The sequence below is a fragment of the Melospiza georgiana genome, chromosome 3 (genome assembly GCF_028018845.1).
Source record: "Melospiza georgiana isolate bMelGeo1 chromosome 3, bMelGeo1.pri, whole genome shotgun sequence".
In the NCBI taxonomy this organism is placed as follows: domain Eukaryota; kingdom Metazoa; phylum Chordata; class Aves; order Passeriformes; family Passerellidae; genus Melospiza; species Melospiza georgiana.
In genome coordinates this window covers 48286754-48312247 of record NC_080432.1, presented here as the reverse complement: position 1 = coordinate 48312247, position 25494 = coordinate 48286754, and the positions used below count along the sequence as shown (strand labels likewise).

Sequence of the window (25494 nt, the reverse complement as noted above, 5' to 3'; positions counted from 1 at the left end):
CTACCATTCTGAGTTTGACAGAACTGCATTATGCACTTGCACGTCACTGCAACTCTAACAGAATGGGATTAAGCTTTTAAACACAAAGTATAAGCTATTTTTTTGGATTTTTGTGACTGATTAGTTACAGTGACATCACACAGGGAACAAAACTGATGGTTAGATAGGAAGTAGAAGACTAAAACAGAAACAAAATGATGAACAGCAAATTAATTAAAGGGAAAACATCTCTCATTGTGTTGCTTAGGGAAATATCTGGATTGCGAGTAGAGTTCTACATGGTGAGTAGAAACATGTTCATTAATTTTTCTTATAAAACATGAACCAGAAAACAATTTGCATGACAAGCTCAGAGTTCAGATGGAGGATATTGGATGATTCCAGAATGATACTGATGAGCTATGACTTTAAGAAAAGATGAAAGTGTTCCTCAATGTCTCAGGGTCATAGAACTGTATTTTTACAACAAACACTTAGCTTTTGAATGTGACATTAGCTGAAATATCACATAAAATGCTGAGAGAATCAAGTACAGTAGAAGGCTAGGACACTAAACATGGAAAGGTTGTTTGTCTTGAACCAATGCTGTTGTTAAATAGAACTTCTGCTTAGAACTAATACTTGAGGACTAACAAGCACTGAGTACTTACAGCAGTGAATCCCACCCACACAAGACCACACAGTTTTCTCTGCCACATGCAACCATGACAGCAAAAGCAGCAGCAAAGCCAGTTACCAACAGGTGCAGCTGGTAGTTCACAGTCTAGTCACAGTCTTCACTAGTCCTCACCACACTGGCAAAAGCTATTGCTTACAGACTTTGAGTCCTCTAAAGACTGCAGTACTAGCAAATACTTTGTTCTGTAGTTTGATACAATTAAACACATTATATGCCAACCTGCATATGGGAATTTCAAATTAATGGATTCATTTGGATCAATTTAATGTGATGCTGTTGGACAAATAGAAGCAGAAAGAACAGCTGAAGATGAATTAATCTTCCAAAAAAACCCATTGGTGAGGTATTTAAGCCTAGTCACCACTGTCCATAAACTCCTTCTAAATATAATGATTTCTTTTCCCACTTTCTCTACACGTTTACAAACCCTTTCATACATGCAGACTATAATAAAACAGATACTGAGAGTTTCAGAAGAGCATTACACAGTTTAAGAGGAATCTCTTTGGGATATGGAGGATGGGACACCACTGTAGAAAAAAAGCCTTGAGAACTGATGATTACCAAGATATGGCAAGCATTCTACACACAAACTATCTGGTGTTTTAAGACTCTTTCCAGTAAGTATCTTATTCTCAACACAAACATCAACTCTAGTTTTAAAAGGTTGTCTGATATCTGTAAAACTGGGTAAAATTGGCTGCTGAAGGAAAGAAAAGGATGTTCAAAAATCAGCATCAGCTGACACATTGATGTGACCCACTACAGTCGAGGTCCCACCTTGCAAACAGGACAACAAAAACATCCTGTCCCCTGATATGTTAGCAATGCCTGCATTTGGTAGAATTAACTTAGCAGTGGAATATTTCAGATACAACACAACCTCTTCTCATACTCAGGTATGGCATCTCAGGGGCAATGCAGCGCAACAGGAATCACAGGTCTTTGTCCTAAACTCAAACCACTGTATGCATGATTTATTCCTGATTTCAGAGTGCTCACATCCCTACCTCACATGAACCTATGAATATTTGGAGTGTTATAAAATACTGCCCAAAAAAACCTCTAAAAAGTAAATAAAATTCAATTCCATGAATTGCTTGTTAACTCTAAAAAGGGTCTTCTTGAATTTCTAATAGATTGATTGTAATTCCAGCTCTTTAAAAAAAATAATTCTTTTTTCTAGCATATATATGGTATTTAAAAAGATCTAGGTTCTTAAACTGGGATATTTATGTTTTTCCAAAATATTATTTTACATATGGACACACTGATGTTTGCATCATAAGGACTGAAAATCATCTTACTCTACAAAGTTTTGAAAATGCATTCTTTGTTGAAATACTTTTAGTTTTCAGTCCAGTAATTCACAGATAAAAAAACAACTGCCAGAGAATATTAACAGATACATGACAAGAATTATGTCAGTATTTCAACTCGGCTTAGGCTGGTGTCCATTTTTACAAATTTGTAGCATGGCTACACAAAGCTAGCTACATACCTTAACCAGTATAATTTTCTTGATGCTGAGGACAGATCATACCAGGAGAACTGTTTCACAGTACCTTTACAATTAAGCACTCCTCAGCCGTCCTCTCGGTGTGGATTGCTACAGCTGCTTAATCTTCGGGGGTGGGGATCTGGGGAGGCAAATTTATGAAGGAGAAAACTAGGTTACTTAACAGTAACTGGAATTCTCTGAATATATTGCCTCCACAGATCCACACTAACCCTCCCTCCTTTTGTTAGACTTAAATCATGATTCACAAAAGCTGGAAAAAAAATGAAGGGACTGGGCGCTGTGATGCTAGAAAACCCTGTTTAAATAAATCATCTTGTGAGCCCATTGAGGCAAATTAACCACTTGGATATGTGCTCTAAACAAATCTAGGATTTGCATACAACACATGAATTCAGGAAAATGAAATTGTAGCAGTGTCATCTCAAAGGTGGAATTACTGTATAATGATCAAGCTTCAAGCACACTGATTTTCTTTTTTTTTTTCACAAGGCAAGCCAGGTGAAATTCTTATCTGCTTCTGTTGCACTAGATATATTGTAAGCACTAACTCCAGTATATTGTAATCTTCAGAGATCCTGCCAAAGACTCATTCTAGTGACAATACAGATAATATTTATTTGGCATGAGCTGTTCATCATGATTCCATCCTCTTCAGGGAGCACTTCCAATATCTTGCACGTGTGCTTAGATTTACTACTTTTGTTCTACAAGAACATGTACTTTTTTTCCTGATCTGAGCCTTAAATTTTTAGGAAACATGCTTCATCCTAATTTTTCTAGGGTTGTATTTCCTTAACTGAAGTCTTGCCTGTAATAGCTATTCCCTTTTACATCACTGCAGAAAGATAATAAGACATCCTTTTTCTCTCTTTCAGAATTACTCAAAAATCTAACATATGTTCTCCTTAGCACTAAGAAAGATTACCTGGATTTTTATTTTATAACTTTTATTTTCCATGGAATTCGTTGTGAAATGAAAGTAACACTGGAAGACAATTGCTACTAAAACAGAAAAGTGTTACCTAACTAATATTTTACTCTACTATTTGCAGGAATTTTGCATTGCCTGAAGTCCATTTTGTATGATTAATATGCAATTACTGTCTGACTCAGTTTGACATAGAAATGAACACAAAATAAGTTTATTTAAATGAAAAAAATTAAAACTGTGAGAATTTAAGTGTTGAGAACACACATCTCTCAGTATGGACAACATACAGAAATACGGGAATGAAATATTCAAATTTTGGCTATAAGATTGAAAGGTTGGAACTCTAACTATTGAAGAATTAACACACAAAATGAGGAACTGAGATGTGTTCTCTTGCTGCAGTGCCTACAAAGTTTTCTCAGGCATTTTCCAATCATCAATCCCTGTGCTTTTTCAGAGCCTTAACTGTTGCTATTTACAGACAGCCTGTAGATGAACCTACCTACGTTTTCTCAAACCTACCAATCCTGCTTTTGAATGCCTATGCAACTAAATAAAGACCCACACTGCCAAGCCCAAAGTCCATGCTGGAATTTCACTCTGCTTCATCAGCTATAAATGGAGATGGTGTGATTTGCCAGAATATTGAAGACCGTGGTTCTGGTGTGTGCTAGTACAGACTGAATGATAATGTCTCCTTTTAACTCCATGGTAGAAAACATGTTGTTCTCATTAAAGGAAAAGGTACCAAGACCAAGACTTCCAAAGTTATTTCTGTGAGTATCCATAGGATGTGTTTTGGGGAGAAGGTGGTTTCATGTTGAGGGGACTGTGCAAACACATAATATACAAAGATTTCTTATTTTTGAATAGTGATTGCATGACTTGCTTTGACAGACAAAAGAGACCATGACACAGAGTGAAAAGTGATGCATTATAATGACTCATCTCAGCCTTCTCCAGTTGCATCTCTCCATAAGGAGTCTGAAATTAAAGAAACTGGATGACAGTTGCATCTTGGAACCACAAAGATAAGCCTTCTAAATTATGCAAACAATTTTTTAAATTAACAGCGACACTCTAATTCAATTTCAGTAAGATTAGAAATGTTAAAAAAAATATTAAACTCATACATGTTCACAGTTATGTCCTGAAGATATTCTACATGTTCAATTCAGTTGGAGTAAAATACTAGTCTCAGTCACAGGAGAGATTTTAAAGGTTTTTTTTCCATGAAACTAATCCAGGGAACAGACAAGGCCCGCAGTGCAGATGGTTGCTGAAGAATGACTTTGTGTGCAGCACAACTATCAATCAGATTTAAATCCTACATTCCTTCAATCAGCAGGCATTATTAATCCTGCCATTAGTCTTCACTGGGGCAAGAGGAGTCCTGCCTCACAAACAGGAGACCACTGGTCTTCCACAAGGGCTCCTCCGAATGGATTTGTCTTCCTAAAGACTTCATTCCATCCCAGTTCTCCCAATGAAAGTAAAGGCCCAGACACTGCAAGCACACGAGCAATTGCTGCACACTACATTTTTTTTCTTTTTTCTTGTTTTTTTTGGTAATGCCTTTCCTGTTTGTCCTACTTGTTTTAGTTTTATTCTTGGTATTCTGCAGCAGTACTTCCTAGATTCTGGATTTTAGTTTTTACCTTTTATTGCTGTGTAGTGCTGCTTTGGCTTCTAAGTGCTTCTGGTCAGTATGATCATTCTTTCTCCCTCATCATTTGTGGTTCCATGTGTACTTCCTGAACTTTCTTCCCACATAAGTCTACGCTCTGCTCAGTGATTTTTTTTCCTCCCGTTACAACTATGATCTGGCTCTGCTACTTTTAAAAACTGTTCTATTTTATTTACAGCATATATGTTTTCACTGCATGTTGCTACAGCACGTTTTTGCATTCACTGCAGAAATGAAAAGGATAAAAGACAAAGTAAACTACTTCTATTAAAATAATATTCTAGAAATGTTTTGATTTGCTTCTCTCTTCCTTCTCATTCTGTAGCTGGCTTGAATGAGGTGGGTTAGACTTAAAACTAAATTACAATGAAGCGCCAAACAAATTTCATTATACTGCACTTATATAATCATTCCAAATAAACCTGTTGTACTTATTTCTGGTAACATGAATGCAAACATAGGTAATAAAGAAGAACAAATTACACCTTCACTATGTTCTTCCACTTCACCATTTTGCTTTTATTTTGGCTGAAATGACTGAAGTATAACAAACCTTCAGCAGAGCTATCTAAAGATAAATTAACAAAGAATGAAACTTTATTGGAAATAGATTAATAGAATTAGGATATGATGAATTCAAATGTTAGTGTAGACATGGGGGCTTCCTTACTGAGGCAGTTAAATTTGACTCTGCTGAGCAGCTCAGACCAGCAAAAAGTAAATGGATGCAGTATAAGGACAATGATGTTCCCAAAATTCCATGAGTCTACACGAGCTAAAGAAAAGACAAGCTCTGATGTTCTTAAGAGAACCAAGATGCAGCTGAATGGGTTTGGACAATAAAGTACACAGGATCTCAAAACACAGAGAGCTAGCACAGTACATTTTCAGCATATCTGACCTAAGACTTCTCTCTTCTCATTTCTCACACCCTCTTTTGTCCAGAGGAGAGCCTTGCAAGTGACAGACATTACTTGACAGAAAAGTTCAATTTCTCTCATTTTGATTGATAACCACCAAATGATGATTTCTAAGCTGTTATTTTATTCACTTCCTTAGAAAATAAAGATTTCCTCTTTCTAAATGACTGAGATTTTTAAGCAATCTACTAGTCACATTATTTAACTGAAAAAAAGAGATGATAAATGATACTATTAACTTTGTTTCAGACAATTTGCTACAGTAAAATGAAGAAAATTTCAAGCAAATCTAACAAAAGAAAAATTCCCCTGAATAAGTTCTTTTGCACTATTTAATCAGAAGTACTCTAATCAAGAACATCCTGAGATGTGGTTTGTGTCCATATGCAGGCTGGTAACCTAGGACAGAAGAAATCATCCTTTGGAGTGGTGGTGTGTCTCCAGTGCGCCAAACTGGAGGGAAGGACTGCATGCGCAGGCACAGATGATGAAACTTGTCATGAATGTCCATCTTCTTGTTTGGATCAAAGCTCCCCAATTAATTTAATAATAACAGAAGGAGAAGGAAAATCAAATTACAACATTAAAAGCAGATCTTAACATTTCTAATGTTTTCCTTAGGAGTAATGAAGTAAGGCAAGTATGCGATAGCTTGGATGTAACCTAAGGAAAGTCATCCTTCCATGAATACCCTTCCAAAGGTATTATTTCTTATTTGCCATTATATTGTTATGGCTTGCCATATATTTACTTTTGTTAGGATGTCCTCTCCAACACCAATCCATTCCTAAAACTTTTTAGTTTGTACTGTTTAAGAATTTTATTTTGACCATTTCTACTTGAGACTCCTACAATAGTCATATTGGCTTACAAAGTGGCTGAGAATGAGAGGGCAAACTAAAAGAAGAGAAACGGAGTAATACTTTGGTTGTGGAAGCCTTAGAGGCTGCAAGAAAGCTGAAAAACTACAATAACATTACAAAGAGCTCCTAGTTTGGGTTGGCAGCCACAGAGATGCATCCTGCAGCTGAGACTAGTACTCCACAGGGGTCCTTTGTGGGCCAATTCCAAAAGCCAACCTGGATACTGATTTATATTTCACCTGTAAACACTGAAGTCTCAAGGAAACACATAGAGAAAAAATGTTTTTCTTGATACACACAAAGTTCTCACAAGACACAGTGTTTTTCCTTTGGGAAGAAATAGATGTTAAAGCCTGCAAAAATGCTAACTAAAATATTTTATATGTATATAAATAAATATAGGAATATGTTATAGAAATAAACATAAATAGGGATACACTCGCATATACACAAACACCCACTCCCAAGCATATAATTTTCAAACATTTATCCTCAAAATCTAAATTTTGACAAAAAAACCTAAGTTGAAAATAGGCTGCTTGACAACAGGATTTTTTGAATTGCAGAAACCTAGATGCTCTTAAAATTCTGTAAACAGAGGAAAATGAAATGAGGAATTCTCATAAGACTTCGCAAAGTCTATATGAATATTAGGTCCCAAATTACTACCTTTTCTAGCCAGCTGTTAATTTTTTACCTCAAAAGTTAAGCACTGTACATTTTCCTCACAACACATTTTAAGCAAGAAAGCAACATCAGAAATCAGGAACCAATTCTTTAAAGATGAACAACTATAAAGCACACACGTACCAACACAACACATAACCAACGTTATGAATGGAAAAAAAATCAGCATACTACCATTTTCACATACAATTTGGTATAAAAGGTAGAAGCCACCATATTTCTGCATACTCACTCGTTTTGCACTGACAAATGCGACAACCATTTTGGTCCAGTTTGAAGCTATAGATACAGTCTTTTTCAGTCAAAGTGCAGTTCACCAAAGCCTCACAGGTGGGCGGACCTATTGTGATATACGTTGGCTCTGCGGATAAGAAAAAAAACACATAAATTTGAGATTCTTGAATATTTTAATTGAGTTCACAAAAATCCATACACAACATAACAGTAAAGAGAGTAATTTTAATTAATTTTTTTTCTGATGAATATTCTGGGTAATTTAGAAAAAAAAAACCAATAAATGGACTTTGTTTCAAATGTACAGTCAACAAAAACAGCATGAAGCTGCAGAAAATTTTTGAAGTATCTAAACAGAAAAGGATTACCACTTTTTTGTTCATTATGAAATCAGCTTTCATGCTCATGCAGTTTCAAACTAAATGCAAAATACTTATTTTGCCCACATTTCTCCAGAAGTGTTTAATCAAAATTTCATGCAGATTTTTTTGCTTTAGAAACTGAGCAGAGTTTCTCTGAAGCTGAATTGATTGATACTACCAAGCTGCACATCAAACATGTAACTCAGAAGTCAAATCGTTCTCCATGTGAACAAGATCACCTCTGCTGAAATTTACAGCAGAAGAGACTCTGAATACCAAAAGGGAATGTAAGATGCACTGCATGTGAAAGACCTCTGGAGAGCATTTATCATGGTTATTTATTGAAAACATTACTTTTTACAGTATACTTTGCTGTGCCAGATTATGCTTTCTGAGGTTGAGGAGATCATTGCCGATTGTGAGTTACTTATCAACAGTATAATACTTGCTTTTTAACACCATTTAAATATGCTGGAGTATGAAATTTGTTTTGATACATAGGGTAGACAGAGAAAATAACATGCTGTAGTATAGAAAGTTGTTAGAATAAACCAAAATCCAGACACTTACCAAGATAACAAGAAACCTCAAAATGACCATCATAAAGCAGGATTCATGAGGAAAGCAATACCTATCTTTTCTTGAACAACTTTTTGCTCTCTGAGACTAAGTTTGTCTTTCTTGTGCTTTTCATAGAACTCAGGTACTGAAGAACCAATGAGTTCACAGTTATAAGCATTATTAACATTATACAAAATAGTCAGGAAACAAAAATCGCATTATTTAAAGAACTGTGAGTTTCCATTTCAGTGCTTCAAGTGTTTAAGTGTACTCTTCTTCTCTATCTCAAAAAATGAAGATTTATACAAAATTAAATTTAAAAAGCCTTCCATATCTAAAGTGATAAATTGTGAAAATATGGAGAAATTATATGGAGTGGAGGTGGCCACATATTGCCAGCTTTCATCCTCAGACCACAGATGTTGCCACTTTTACCTATAGGCAGCTAGTCTTTACTTTCAGAGTAAGGGTAAAATATTATTCAATGCAGATTAACTTGCTAGAAGTATACACTCTTAAACAAAATACTGATTCCTGTGCATACTGGCTACATTCCAGCACACAGCTTTTGCACCCATGCCTTCCAGTCAACTATAAATTATCCTATTACAAGAATAAACGTTTCTGCTTTCTTTGTCTTTCACAATTTTCAGCTTTCATAGCCTCTCTCCAGACTTGCTTTTCCCAGCACAACAGTTTGTGCAGGCAATGAACGTTTTTAATCCTTTTAAAATTAGGTCGGATAACTAGAGTTTGGAATGAAAAAACTGCATTAAAGACACTACAATTAAGTTAGATAACTTCAAACTTATCTCAGAGGTCATGGTTCAGATTATGCACTTGCTGAGTAACACTAAAATTCTCTTGCTTGTATAATTTCTATTAGAAAAGTAGCAATACATTTTAAAATATATAGAACAGTGCCAACAACTTTGTTTGTGCACAAACTGGAAGTTGCATAATGGCAACATGTCTCTCTAGATCCCTCAATTATCTTATTTTTTACTTTTTTTCTTTTTTTTTTTTTTTGGTAGGGATTTAATATAAATAACAAGCTTGGAGATCAAAGGATTGGTTTCCATCAATTCTTCATTTCACAGCTCTGAGTTTGCACGTGTAGTGTAGAAGAACAGTCATAATGAGCAAACTATTTCAAAATCCATGGATTTTCAAGCGACAGTTCTTTTAGTCTAAATGAAGTCTTTGTAGTTCTTGTCAAATTAATTTAATAAAGTATCTGACTAAATCACATTCATGTCTAATACTTAACACTTGCAACTTCATCAAGCCTTTAGTTTAGGAATCATGTACATATTGCTATATATCAATATACACCAATAACATGATAAATTCCATTAATTAATCCTGATTATTTTAGGCCTCTGAGTATATAAACTAGTTCTGCAACCAAACTGATTTTTAGCATTGCTCCATTCTCTACCCAAAATATCCTAAACATGCACAAGGCCAGAATGTAAGAGCTACCCTGAAGCTACAGTCAGGTCACTGGTCAGCCCCCACAAACCTTACACTTCAAATGACAAAGAGGCCACAGGGATCTTGTACTCACAGGTAGCTAAAACCAGTACAAATCACATGAACTATTACTGCTGCCCAGAGAAAAGTTCACTGACACAAGCCAGAGAACTGAAGGAGTCTGCAGCTTTACCATCTGACTGCAGATGTGAGATAAAACATGTCAATAAAAAAAGCAAAATAGCCTTACTGAAAGTTGAGATGCAGGTTAGTTATATTCATTGATCCACTTGGGTGTAAACTAAAGCTAGAGAGAAAGAGGACTGTATTTCACTCCCTATCATTAAAGTCTATACCTCAAAATAACTTCCCTGTAATTGCAGGTGTAGCTTAACATCTAAGGAAACCATCCATCTTTCTTTCTTTCTTTCTTTCTTTTCTTCTTTCTTTCTTTCTTTCTTTCTTTCTTTCTTTCTTTCTTTCTTTCTTTCTTTCTTTCTTTCTTTCTTTCTTTCTTTCTTTCTTTCTTTCTTTCTTTCTTTCTTTCTTTCTTTCTTTCTTTCTTTCTTTCTTTCTTCACTTCTTTCCTTCTTTCCTTCTTTCCTTCTTTCTTTCCTTCTTTCCTTCCCTTCCTTCTTTCTTTCCCTTCCTTCCATCCATCCATTTTGGTGACTTTCCGCAACGCAACATCTGTATTTTGATGCTCCTTTGCCTTGGACACACAGACACAATTTTTGTGCCTTTGATACATGCAGTATATGGTATTTCTTATAAAGGATTAAATTAAACTGTTGTTATATTAATTTGAAAAGTTTTTGTTCGTCCTCTCTTCATTGTATTTTATTATTCTGTTACCTTCCACTTTTGGGCCAGCTTTCAGCATCCTCAGTGTTTCCAGTCAAGCTTACAAATCTGTTTCTTTTTCCCTTCTCTCCCTAAAGGTAAGCCCTGAGATACAGTAATTTTGTATGCATGCCTGCTTCTCAATGAGCTGCAAACAGAGGACAAAAGAAATAATTTCATTCCCTACCCCCACATGTGCAAAAATGCAGCCAGGAAAAAAAAAAAAATCAGGCCTTTTCACTTCACTAGACAAGACTCAACAAATAAAGCCAGATCTGCTCTACCAGACTTCTGGCTATTTGAATAGGCAAGCAGTAGCTAAGCTTGAAAAAGCATGTACCACCACACGATCTGAACTGGGCTTTCACTGCTGCTCTGGGTAGAAAGGGCTGAAGAAAGATCCAGTGCACAAATGCACAGACAATGGGTGGGAAAAACGGGTGCTGTTTCTGCCTGTGTGCTCTACCAACAATGCAATATACCATAGAAAGGAAGAGAGAAGGAAAGAAAGAGAGGGGGTTTGAAGAGAGTCTGGATGAAAACAATGGATTATTTAATGGAGCACAGATTTTGCTGATGTCAAGCACTTATATTTAAAGGCAGATTCCTATTAGAACACCATGATCCCTTATATCCTCTCTGATATTTTCTCTGCTGAGAATTTTAATAATCTGGTGAAGATTATTAATTTGCTTGCTGTGAGGTTGATAAAAATATTAGAATTAAGTCTTTACAACACCATTTACTTAAAAACAACTTTTAAAATCTACAACAGATATTTCAGCTGTTGGTGGACCTTCAGTCTGACTAGTCCACTGAAAAATACTACAATATGTGATCAAACCCTGAAGCTCCTCATTCCAGCTTGAAATCAAACTGCATTTATGATGAAAGAAGGGTGGCATTCAAGTAATGCCTGGAGCTAGCTTTGTCCTTAAGGACCTATATTAACCATACCAACACAAAAACTGGTTGTCAAAAAAAAAAAAAAAGGTGGTATCAAGATATCAAGATAGAATAGTATTTTCACTGATTATTTCCATGTAGAATACTTCTCTAATATGAGCAAAAACAATCCCTACATCCCTCTTTCTTTAATTTCTGAGACCTCCCACTTCTCCTGAGTGATGTGACACAGCTTGCAGTACAAAGAACAGATATTTTCTTCTGTTAACAATGTGAACTACTATAAATACATGCACATGAACAAAGGAGGGTCAATTTGGTCTAGTACTGAGCCCTAAATTTGTTATACTGAGGTACTAAGATACTGCTCAAGTATTCAGATATGGAGAGAAATTGGTGCACCCATGTTTCAGTGGGAACAGGGAAAATTTGTTTCTCAGGATTACAATTTTATTATATACACAATTTGATAAATTATTTTTTAAAAAAGGAAGAGAATGAAAACTGAAATATACCATTCACTGCTAAAGCCTTAGAAAACAACTAAAAATAAAGAAAAAAACCAGGGTCAATTTAAAATTTATTGCAATCTTGTTAACTTCTACTGTTAAATAAAATTTTATTACAATTATATAAATTATACAAAGGACAACTAACTAACTAAATAGCATCCTTCTTAAGTGTGGAACCAGAATGAAAAATTATACCCGTCTTCCTATCATATTCTTAGTTCAAAATCTGAACTGTAGCCATAGAGTTTGTATCAGAAAACAAAGAGAGATTACACTTAACTACCCTTCTGCAAAGCCAAATGTATTATGAGAGAACCAAGAGTTCAGTTTTGGATTGTGTGAAGGACAAGAGGGACCTGCACCGGCAGAAGCAGAGCCTGCAGGTACAAGGAGGTGATGGTTTCCCTCCATTCAGCACCTGGGAGCCTACAGCTGGAGCAGTGGGCACCTTTGGGCTCTCGGTAGAGGAGAAACACGGACACACCTGAGCAGGTGCGTGACAGGGCCACTGAGCAGGCCAGGGCTGGAGAGGGGGCTCATGAGCACAGGCTGAGAGACAAAGCAGGGCGTGCTCAGCCTGGGGAAGGAGGGTCAGGGGTGTCCCACTGCTCTCTGCCACTCCTCAACCCCAAGGTACAACAATGACAAGGCCTGGCTAATCTTGGAGGTGGCTCCAAGCTAGGATGAGAGGCAACAAACACACACATGAAATGGGAAATGACAGCTTGATAAAAGCTGTTTTGATCTTTCTTTTAAACCACATGGATCATCAAACTATGACATGGTCATGGAGACTTGTGTGACGTCCATCCTTCAAAATATTCAAAATTTAACTGGGACAAGGCCTTGTCACAGGACTTGCTTTAAGAAGGACATAGGAGTAGAAAAATCTCTGGTGGTCCTTTCCAACTAGCATGACTCCATGAATTTCACTTTCATAGAAATTCAGGACACTACCAGTTAAAGCAGCAATATCCTTGATGAATCCTAATGAAGGAACTGAAACCAGATGACAAATATTTCCATTTCTGATGATTTCTGTATGCTTTTGCCAAGTACTGATTACCTACTTTTTGCAAAATAAGTACATGTTTGCCTAACACTATCTATCTGAATCTACTTCATGACTTAAAAACTAGCTTTTTTATTCAGGAAGCAAAATTTCTTCCAGGTGTTTGTAAGAGCAATTCTCTGTTAAGAATTATTTAGTAACAGCCACAACCAGCTTTAATCAGTGTCATTTTTTTTGTTCTCCTTTAAGTTAATACATTATGCAAGCTCTACCTCTCGGCAAGGTATTTTTATTACTAATATTACATGAAAAACAATCTCTTTGCTTTGTTTCATTTGGAATGAAATATTTTAACTGCAAAAAGGTTTTGTTTCATGCTTTCAGTAATATCATGTGAGGGAAATAGCTACTCCATGGTTTTACAAAGTTGGTTGTAAGTAGGGAAGTAACTATTGTATTCTAAGCTTCTTCCTCTGCACAACATTTCTTCTGAGTAAGTGCAACAGAACAGGATTCTAGGATGACCAACACCTCTTTTGTTTTCATAAAATGAAAACCTCTTCTGGGAAAAAAACCCAAAAATCATGTTGTAAATAAGGAGAAAGATCTCCAGCATGAATAATAAAGAACATGCCCATGTTTGGGGAAAGTGAAATAGCTCCCTCTTCTGTAGTAATTCATAACACAGACAACACCTTTAAAAGAAGTAAGATGTTTTGTTCCTATGAAACCAGTATCAAATGACTCAAAGAAATTAAAAATCAGTGCATTCAAGCATTTACCATTAAAACAAAAAAAGAAAAAAAACCGCAAATAAACTGTAGTCTAGCTTTTTACCTAATGTTTTAAGCGATAACTGGCTCAAAACTGGGCCTGAAGGGTGTGCTGCTCAACAGCCTTTCATTCAAGTCTGCATACTTGTTTAAATTTTGTCTACTGTCCAAAAAAGTTAACTGCAGCCTACTAAGCAGCAGCATGTGTGTTTACTTAAGCTTCCTGTAAAAACATTCATATCATTCCAAGAGTGACTAAATGTTTTCCATCCTCATAGTTCGCATTCCAGCCCTCCCCGCCCCTCCAATTCATTACATGAAAAATATCAGTCCTGAGTCCTGGGCTAAAGAATTTCCTTCCTGGGTTTGAAATACCTAATGCCTCACAGGAAATTTTTTCCCAGAATTAAAGCTGTGTCGGCTATTGGGGTTCAACAATTCAGCATCACATAACAATTTATAAATGTATGCAAGGACTTAGGTGATACAATTTTCTAATGTCACAAGTAACTCTGAAAATACATTCACTGATACCTCTAAACACGTAGTTCAGTTTGGCAGCCTTTTGTCTCAAATGCTATTCATGCTGCCAACCTGCAAGTACTAAATATGTATTTTTTTCTTTGAAAGTAACTATTATAATCAAAGACTATTTATTGCTGCAGAGTAAAGAAGCTGGGGGTATACATACATGTCTTTTTCTGCAGTGATGCAATCAAAATACATACTTTCTACTCTCAAAATGTGAAGTTAAAACCTTTTGTCTGTAATAATCAATTCTAGAAGTTTTTGGTTTAACAGGCATGTCAAATGAATTTTAATGTTGCTAAGAACTTTTTTTGACAATTTTCAGTGGAATGGCACTTAGAAACAACCACCTTGTTGAAGCAGAAACAATTAAGTCTATCAAGAATTGTTAAAATACATTAAGAAGGCCATTCACTTATTTTTAATAGGTGAAGATAAACACTAAATTAGCGTACATCTGAGGCAAATCTATGAAAACCATTGGTGCTGAAAAAAATGAGGAGGATCCATGAGGTTCTTCATAAGTGAGACATTCTCTGACACATATTAATTAGGATTCTCTGGTTATTTATCCTTTCAGCAGTCTTCCACTGAATTCAACAATGAATCACTGAAAACCATGAAAACGTTATTCCATACTCGTAAAGTCTTCCTGAATTTCACTGGCTTGCCCCGGCCAGTTTGGTTACATCATCCAGTGGTTCCACAGGCTCAGCTGCCTTCTCTAGAGCCACTGTACTAAATCATGATCTGGCAAAGAGAAGCCCAATTCTCTGCAGCATGGCGTTTGCATCCCCTAATTGACTTTGATGAAAGGGCTGGTTGGGAGCTCCAGCACTGCTGCTGAACAATAACTTACATTTCATGCTCTAAGGAGGACTCTGGGCCCACACCCCGTGTCAGTGAACACTGCTCACTACCACTGACTTCATCCTGAATGAATCAAATTTCTTTTCACTGGACTCTGCTGCCTGTTTTTACTTAATGAAGTGCTAGACACGCTAAAGGAACTGAACTGAATTACATCTCAGCTAGAGTTTGGATTCCTTTATTGATGAAAATGTTAATTTCTTTTTGTGAAGATAAAGTGTCAGCCATAATGACAGCAAAGTACTGTGGGTCTTATTCATGAAAATCCTCTGAGGGGATTTTGTTTAACACTTAATTTCTCATTCACAGCTTATGCTGGCACCCAGCCACTTGTACCTGAGGGCTCTCTTGCAGAAGGACATGCTGTGAGATAACCAATTACTGTGTATCAGCTTTCTCTATGAATAGCCTGAGCCTCTGAGAGATCCAAGGGAATAGAAGCAACCACAGACCTCCCTAAAGGACATTTTTGGCCTCAATGCCAGTGCTGAATGCTTGTATTTATTATCTTGTTAAAAAAAATAAAATCATACTATCCTAACCAATATTTACTTCCTGTGAACACAGCTATTATTCCAATTTGCAGATGGCTGTCTGCAGATGGCCCAAAGGTAAGTTTTTTCTATTGCTGTAGCTTCTTTAGTATTATTCCCATGCTATTATATATTCATACGGTATATTCTCTCTTTTTTTGTAAAATTTGTTAAAAATGGAATTGCTATTTAAACCACAGTAATGTTACTTAGAAAGCAAAGTTGTTGCCCAGCAAGAAGGAAGCAGTAAGCAGCAGTACTAACTGCCAATTTAGCTGACTGCCAATGGATCTGGTTAGCTGCAATGGAACAGGAACCATGACCAGTCCCCATGAAGGGCTGGTCTGAGCCAAAAGAAGTGTGAGCATATATAAAAATTTTGCAGTCCCTTATGGCGCTTGAAAAGCCCTTTCTCCCCTCTACCTAGCTGTCTGTTTTAATCCGAAGAAATGTGATCCCTTCCTTGTGCTGCAAAAATAAGCCATTGGCTCTAAAACCATGGGGAAAGCACAGAAGGCCAGTATGATTGCCTAAGCCTTGGCTCTTAATGAAGAGACATCTAAAGAGAAAACAAACTAAACAGATAAATAGACAACAGATTAAATAAACAAAGTCAAATCCCAGAGGGCCAATATCATTACAGGAGCTATAGAAGCTATATAGAAGCATCCATCAGGAGCTGAAAACTAACTAACTGTTTGTGCTGGATCCACAGAAGGGAATGGGCCTTCTTTTCCCAGCTGTCAACAGAGAAAGGAGGTGCATGCCCTGAAAAGCTGTGTAAACTGAAGAGCTTAAGTTTGGGGACAGGCTAAGGATAAAGGAAGGTCTTCCCCTCCACACTATCATGTCTCAATATGCCTTTGTCTCCAATTTCATGCCTTTTCTGTGGAAAGGCTTTGTGCCTCTCTCCCTATGGAAACAGCCACCTCGAAGTACCCAGTCCCCTGCCTCATACATTGGGATTTTATTATTAAGCCCATGGGCTTTAGTGTGTCAGGTAAGTGGAAAGAAGTGATTCAAGTGGATAAATTGTATCAAGATGTCTTGCCAAAAGGGTTTTGATGACTTTGAAGTGTAGTTAAAAAGACGCCAAACACCCTTGCCCCCCTGGACTGCAGCTATGTGTCCGGCTCTGTATTGGTAAGCTACAGCCATCACTTGCATGAACACTGAACACTACTCGTGAAATACCATTACTGCTTTCAGTTATGCAAGCAATTTCCTGAGCAAATCTCTTTTCACTATGCCTGAAAACACAACTGCCATGCCCCGAACAGATCAAAAAGACAATCTTAGTCACAACATGCCACAGAGGGAATTTTGTTTTCCTCAACAACTTTCTGCCTTCCTCTAAATCCCATCTTTCTCTTCTGTTACCTAATTCCATTCTTTTTGTCTTATCTTTTCCTTTGCAACAACCTTTTAGTCACTTGAGGACTGCTATGCTCACATTCTGAATTCATAGTTTTATTTTAAGCTGAACCAATCCAATTTATTCAGTCTGTCTTCTACAAATTTTGGACTGTGCTCACAGCTCTCCAACGCTTTCCAGCTTCCACCCTTATCAGAAAAGCAATGTATGGAAAAGAACCAAGTATGTACTATGTCATCCAGGGGCAAACCCACCCACTGGAAAGAGAGCAAAAAAGATTACTTCAGGTCTTTTGAATTCTCCTCTTGATCTTAATTTCAGTATGGTATTTGCCTTCTCAAGGTCCTGATAATCCATGTTCAACATGCTCTTTCCCCTAATCACAAAACCTCTCCTGGAAAGCTGCTATTTAACAATCACTCTGCTTCAGGACTCATGAAGAATCTCCTCCAAGCACGTCACGTCCCACTAAGGGGAAACTGCGGGAAGTTCTTTTAAAACAGATGGTCTAGGACAGAATTAAGCCAAATGAGGCAAATATTATATCTGAGAACCGTTTATTGGTAATGAAAAGGAGGTGGTCAACAGGTGACCAGCCAGCAAGAGAGAGAGCAAGCGAGTGAGAGCAAGCAAAAAGAGCGAGGGCAAAAAGTGAGGGCAAAAAAGAGGCCAGCAGCTTGTGACACAGTTAATTCTATAGTCCCCAGCTCCTCCCAAGGTCTGCTTGCTGGCAGGAGACCAATGGCCCAGCTCAGTGTTTGACTGCAGTGCATTCCTGGAGACCTTTTGCCGCCCAATTGGAGAACCTCTCTGGAGGACACAGTGTCCTTGGTGGTCTCCTACTGACGGCCTATTCCATGTGAGACATGAAAAGGCTGTCAGGCAAAGTCTCCCTAGAGACAGGGCTTTCCTCCATCTTCTCCTAGCTGCCTCCTGCAAGTGGCACATGTGCAGTCCTTCCCCCATATTCCTCCGGTCAAACAATGTTGAGACAAAAATCAAAATTAATCTGGTTCCTCACAGCATAGCATGCTGTATTTTCTCTTTTTGAATTTGGTGAGCATCTTTCTGTCAGTTCTCTGCTTTAAAACATATGAATTCATACTCTGCCTTCTAAGACACTGACTGTTCTTTTTAGCTTTGTTGTCCATAGATAAAATAAATTTAGCTTTGATCTGAGCCAGTAAAAACATCAAACAGAGCTGGTAAAGATACTAGTGGATACCAGCTACAGTGCAACTCAAGAGAGGCTGCCCACAGATTTGAAAATTAAATCCATACACAAACCATGGAATTGGGACACCACATCCATAAATACCCCTCTCCTTCATGCGCCTAACTCCCCCATGCTCCTGTCTCTTCCTCCTGATCAATCTCCCCAGGGAGCTCCAGTGTAAAGCATTTCAAGCACCTCACTCAGCCTCCCTTTCCAGCAGCAGCAGCAAGACTGAAGTGAGGGGAGCGACTGCTACCATCTTCCCCAGGTCCAGCAAACCCAAGGCAAGCATTCAGAAAATTATACATTGCAAACCACTCTGGGCATCCAATCAACATAGGGACATGTATTGCACAGCGCATACAGGATATACACCATGGATACACATACAGCAGCATGTTAGGGAGAATTAAAAAGGAGAACACATACAAATCACTTCTATACAGTAACTGAAATATCACAATTGCTCCATCTTGGTCTCTAATTTAGACAAGTGTCAACAGCTGATTTTATGTAACTTTAGTCTCTACAATCCTCACAGCCTGGTTTTCTCACTGTGGTAAAAAGAACATCAGGATTTTCTTCATGAGGGAATGGGAATGTTCTAGTTTATTCTGAATTTACTGTATTCAAAGGCTGAATACATTTGTCTGCTGACATACTGTGCTCATATTTCAAGAATCTTTGTACATGGAATTTTTAGTATGTTATATGCGATCTCTGGCAGGAAAATTTTTTTTCGTTAATCCAAGAAAAAATTTATCCTTATGAAGCTGCTGGAATGTAAACTTATCTAGAGGAACAAATCTGTCCTTCATTGAAACTGATTATAAACCAGCCAAGAAATAACTGAATTGGCAGAAGTGCAGGTACAGCAACATTTAGATCAAAGCCAGAGAGGAAGAGTCAGGAGTGACTGACACTAATTACCTTTTACTCTGGATGAGCCACAGCCAGGCCAGATCCACAAGCAGTTTTGATTAGTATTTTCTCATAAAATCCTAAATTTGTCTCACAAATCTCTGTATCCCTCAACACTCAAACCAAAATATACGACAGAAATATCTTTGACTAAATGCTTTGGTTTGCATATTAAAGAGCTTATATCTGACATGCCTAAAGTAAGCTCACACAATTGAAGCTGGCTGCTGGAAGTGGGTTCTCTTTCAAATGTAAATAGAAGTCCAATGAGAAATAAATGCATGCTTAAAAATCGTGATAAGCTTATAAAGTGTCTTATTATTCTTTACCTAGTACTTATTTCTAAATAGAAATATGGGCCTGAACTGGTCTATCAGCCACTAAACTGATTAAGATAGTAGGGGGTTTTCAGCAGGTCCCATTCTTCTTTATGCTTTAGATCTGATGGATAGTTAAGATTCTAACATCAAGTAATTATTTCCTACATTCTGCATTAGTCTCCACAAAAAAAGTGAAAAATTAATGCAGAAAGTAAGAGCTACAGCTGAATCAAGAAATGCAATATACAAGTAAGAGTTAAAAAGCAGAGTATATTCATGATGCAATTACATAAACTTTTGAAAAGAAGTAAATTTAAACTAATCTGAAAAAATGATGTTATTTCCCTAGGGCATACACTCTTGTTGAGAGTACTGATAGGCTGAGACGTGAATGAGAACTGGAAGTTGTTCATTCAAAAGAGGAGTGCAAAATGAGGTATTTTTACCTTTACAATCACTAGTAAACCACTATTTCAAAATCAGCTGCAAAGTTTACATTATTTTTGGCAATTTATAGAAGATATCACTAAAGCACACTGCTTTTTCTGCTTCACTAACTTACATAGTTGAAAATATGACACTTACATAGTATCACTGATGCCAGACCTTTACCCACACTAGATAAGAATTCTGCTTCTCTTTCCTTAACAGTTGGAAATTAGATAAGCAGAAAGATGGAGAAACCAAACTGGAGAGCACAGACAGGCAACACGTCTGCTCATAACAGCGCACTGCAAAATTCAGGTTAAGCTGTGGATATGCAAGTGCAATGAAATGGTATGCAGAAAACAATCAAATGGCTGACAATCCATTTTAATTCCTATTTAGGAAAAAATGAGCCTGGAATGTACTTCATTGCTTGCAGCTCCATTAAAATGTACTGCACATCTTTTTCGTTAGAATCATTACAATCAAGGGATTGATTTCTCAGCCAGCTTCCCAGCCAGGACCTGTTCCCACCACCCCTGCAGGTCATGGACAGCACAGTGAGCATCAGCAGCAGAACTTCATCAACAGAAACAATGCTCAGGAAAAAGAGTGAGAAGCTGATTTAAAATGGGAAGGAGCATTGCTCCATGCAGCTTACCTGTTTAAGAGAACAGAGATATCAGGTGGCTGGATGATGGAAGAAACAAAATAGCATTTTTGATGGGACAAGGTTGTCATTAAAATGATCAAACTAAAATTTGGGAAAAATCAGTTGAGTGAAGGAAGTAAAAGGTTTTAACTGTCTTCCCAGGGCATGCATCCTTCTCCAATTCAGCCTTAGAACAAGGAGAAAACCAGAGAACAGAAATCTAAAGAAGGTCCTTGCCTACTGTGTTAGCAAGCAACAGCTGTTTTGTAATGAAAGCAGACAGTACTTGTTTCCTACCCCACACATTAAACTCCAAGTAGAAACACTACTAATCTCAGATTTAAGGCTTAAGACACATGAAGCTATCTGACCTTGGAGGTGGGCCAGAAATCTACAGCTCACACACAACTCCCTGCTGCCATCAGCTCAAACATTACCTTTTTAAAAAAAAAGTAATTGTAAGATCCACATTCTTACTGTTAAAGGCAGACAGTGAATATCCAACATTGTTATTTTTTCCTAATGTTCTGGAATTTTCTTAATGTGTGCTTTCAAAGCAAAATGTTAACAGATTCAGAAAGATGCACAGGGCTCATACTCCAAATCAGGTAACACCTTGCTCTCATGTGTCTAAATACATTTATTTAGGCTGCTCATCACAAGGCATAATGGCCTTGGACGTGTTTAATGCCCCAAAACATGACTCCAAGAGATTTGCTGGTACCCTTGATGGTTCATTTCTCCTAGATTTTTTAATTTGTCATCATTGCAAAATAAGTTAATAAGTCTCAAATTCTGAATAACTTCTCACCAAATCATTCAGAGGAGATTCTTGCAAACTTAATTTTTAAAATCTTGGGTTCTAGCATCTGAACTCACTACTGTGTTTTAACAGTCCAGTATTTTTTTGATCCTTGAAATAATACCATATATCGATTCCTGGAATTAAATAATTTGCAATAATAGATCATAATAATTTGTTTTGGTTGTATTTGTTCGCTGTGGGAGAGGGAAGGGAAAAAATAAGACAGGATTCAAGTGTTTTCAGATGTTCTCTGACCACTGGTACCTAAGTATGCTGAAACTTTGATCTAGCACGAACTAGAAGCACTTCTACTAATTGTAGGTTTCACAACTTAGATAATTTCATTACCTTTTGATAAAAAAACCAACAAAAAACACCAAGGCAAATGTGATGCTTTTAAGCTTAACAATTAAAAAGTTCCTCAAAATACCATTCAGTATCACTGCCTTCCAGATGATACCCTCAAAACTAGATGACGACAATTAAGCATACATCATACAAAGGCTAACATGACAAACAAATAGGAAGACAGATTATTTTTTAATAAGACATAATTTAGATGACACAAGGACCTCATTTAAATATTGATTCCACAATTCTTTTGTGTCAGTTTTCATCCATTTGTACCATAAGTATGATTGTACTCCATATGTCACTCACCCAAGCACCAAAACAACTTTTATGGACTTAAACAGTTGTAGCTACATCATCTTCTAAAAGTACAAACATGTTATTGCATAGAATTTTGCAGCCTAGTCCAGAGGACCTAAATTGTGTCCTGAGAGCACTGCAGAGGCATTACTGTAGTGTGTTAATGAAGCACCAGCTCGTTTATGTTGCAACCTTTAGCAGTGAAGGATGGAAGCCTATGCTTGATCCTGTGTTTGCTTCCCATGGTTCTTCATAATTAGCTTATATATATATATATGCATTTAATTGAATTATCTCTCATTTATTTTCTCCAGTCTAGAAGAGGAAAACAGGAAAATAGACACATTTGCCTATCCTTCCCTCATTAGAGGAAAAGAATCCTCTCAGTGTATTAACATGTTGAGAATACTTCCATCAGCCTCTCTTTCTCTCTGTAAACCTTCCCAAGCTGGCTCGGACACCTGGCTAATGAGGGGTGACAGCACAGGCTCTGTGATACCCATCCTAAGGTGATCACTGGGGATTAACAGCAGATAACCTGCTTCCTCACAGCGACAGTAATTCTGTGCAAATAGTGCAATTCTGTACAATTCACTGCAGCTTTTACACATTGTATCAAACACCTTCTTCATACCTAGTGATGTGCATTCTGGAGTTAAAGAGCACCTGCAAGAAATCCTTATGCTCCTCAGATTTTTCCTAAAAACTAAGTATCACAGTGAGCTTACTTGGATGGCTACTGCAAACAAGAAGGGCCCCGAGACACATGTAGATATACAAAATTCTTTTTTTTTTTAATCAGAGATGGAATGAGAAAAACTTGTAAGTGCCAACTCACTCGGCACCCAAAAGTGTTTGTTTACTGTGAAGATAGCTCTAGGTCTAGAAGAACCATTTCTAAATTTATCTGGTGTTTTTCCTGATGAACAGTTACTCTATAAAATGCAGCTCTAAATGCACATTTACATATGCAATTCAAAATATTTTTTTAATGTCTCAGTTTGCAAGTCTTCACATTTCCATCGTCAGGGTGGGCAAGCACTTTACCTTATACTTAGGTTAAATCTCAGTCAGTTATACCGTATACATGTATTTCCACAAACAAATGAAAAAATAATTGCAAAGTTGAAGAGTTAATCTATCTCCCAGGTAATATCCCATTTTGTAACTTTCACTGAAATAATTATGTCCAATATCCAACTATGTTGTACAAAGAGATTTTTAGTTGCAACTAAATGACAGTGATGAAGAAGAAAACATGAATAATCCTATTAACAGTAATACATGTCGTAACAAACATTTTGACCTTCTAACTTCTCCCATTTTTATTAATAATGCTTAAGCAAAGCTAAGAGAAAAATTTGTAAATAATGCTGATCTTAACCACCCCTTTATGCCAAAAGAGTGCCAGGATTGCCAACATACAGGTGTAGTCAAACCACGCTGATGTTTTCTGCCCTCTGTAGTCATTCAGTAACCAGCCAATGCCACACCAGTTTCTTCAATCCTCCAAAATGTTAAAGCGAACCAAGACTTGCCAGGAAAGCAGCGACCGTGGCAGACCAAATCCAAGGGAGGGGGAATAGCACTCCTACCTTCACAGACGGGGCAGCACTCCCCGGGCACCTTGACAGGGTTGAGGCAGCTCTGCCCGCAGGCGGTGGCCACGCAGTGCGGGTCCCCGTTGATGCACTGGCAGAACGTGCAGTCGTCCTCCCGCCAGCGGTCCCCGTGAGCCTGGATCTGCCCGTTGGCATAGCAGCCAGCAGGGTTACTGACTGGATAAAGTGGGTCTGAAATGAGAGCAGTTGCAAGAGAATGTGTGTTATAATTAATGCTTTGATTTTTTTTGGTTTTGTTCTTCAGGACAAAATAGTTCTTGCATCTGTTGATTCTTATTTTTGTACCAACATTTCTAAGTGACCCAACTGGAATGACTCCTGTCAGCACTGCAACACTCTTTTGCACTATGAACAAAGATGAGGCCTCTGGCACATTTGTTGCTGGAACAGGAAGAATGCCTATAAGCTGCACCTCATCCTAGTGTTGGAGATATACTAGCTTTTTGAACAGAGTCAGTGTAACAGACATCTTTTCATAAAAATCCTTTCTTTTAGGATTTGTCCCTTCTGGGAAGCTGGGGCCCCAGAAGAAAAATGTAAACAATAATTATCTGCTGATGTGAAATGCAATAGGTGCACCTGTGACTGGCTCAGGTTCCATGTTTACAATTAAGGGCCAATCACAGGACCAAGCTCGGGGACAGATTCTCAGAGAGCTCTCTTGTTTTTAAGATTCTAGGTTATTCTTAGCTTAGCAGCTTCTGAAACTTTTCTCTCTATTCCTATTAGTATAGTCATAATGTAGTATATATCATATATTAATAAATCCAGCCTTCTGATCATGAAGCAAGATTCTCATCTATCTCTCTCACTCTGAGGAACCCTCACAAGTCACTGCAATAGAGTCAGTTTCCAATTTCATTTCAATTAAAGTTCTTGTCCCTTGAAAGCCACAATTCCCACTTACCTGCTAGCAGTCAAATTAAGATCTGGGTATTTAAATAACAGAATTTTAGGAAGCATACTTCGTGTAAGATTTCTCCTTAAGTTCCATAAAAGTCTGTATATGCTACCCCATTTCTGGAAATAACAGCAGCTTTTAGTCTTCAGAAATAATAGTACTCCAGAGATGTGGTAAGTTGCACTGATATTAATAGTTAAAAAGATATATACATTATGTGAATGTATACAGATTATCATGGTGGCTAAGAAAAGGTAACTGTCAGGCTCAGAAATGAAGTATCTGAGGGTGCACAGTGAGTAGGTCAGGTTTGCAAAGCAAGTAACACTACAAATTACATAGTCAAGCAAATTTAATATATTAAAAACAACAAATATACCTGAAAACATCATTTTTAGCAGACATCAGATAAGCACAAGTTATTTATTTTAAGTTAAATTTCTTGGAGTGTTAATATGGAAGGACTTGGGAGAAATAAGACGGCCTATCTGAAGGAAGAAAAGGCTTGAATGAAACTTGGATTATTTCTTTAGAGTCTCATCAGTCCCCTTTGGAAGGAAGATAATGCATTTTGAATGTCGATAAAATCTGTGGCAGTGCCAGTAGCTATTGTCTTATTCAAAGCCACTTTATGACACTCCAAACATTTGGGGTGAAATGGCACACAATGTCATGCCCACCTGAGCTGTACTGATATTCAGACTAT

At 37.3% G+C, this 25494-nt stretch overlaps 1 protein-coding gene across 1 annotated transcript in view; it reads right to left on the bottom strand.

Moving 5' to 3' along the window:
• Positions 1–25494, bottom strand: part of CRIM1 (cysteine rich transmembrane BMP regulator 1) — a 174367-nt gene that overhangs the window by 29257 nt on the left and 119616 nt on the right. Inside the window, exons 7-8 of the mRNA XM_058021151.1 lie at positions 23861–24058; positions 7522–7650 (exon numbers count right to left, since the gene is read on the bottom strand). Coding sequence (XP_057877134.1) covers positions 7522–7650; positions 23861–24058 — 327 coding nt within the window. The remainder of the gene's footprint in view (positions 1–7521; positions 7651–23860; positions 24059–25494) is intronic.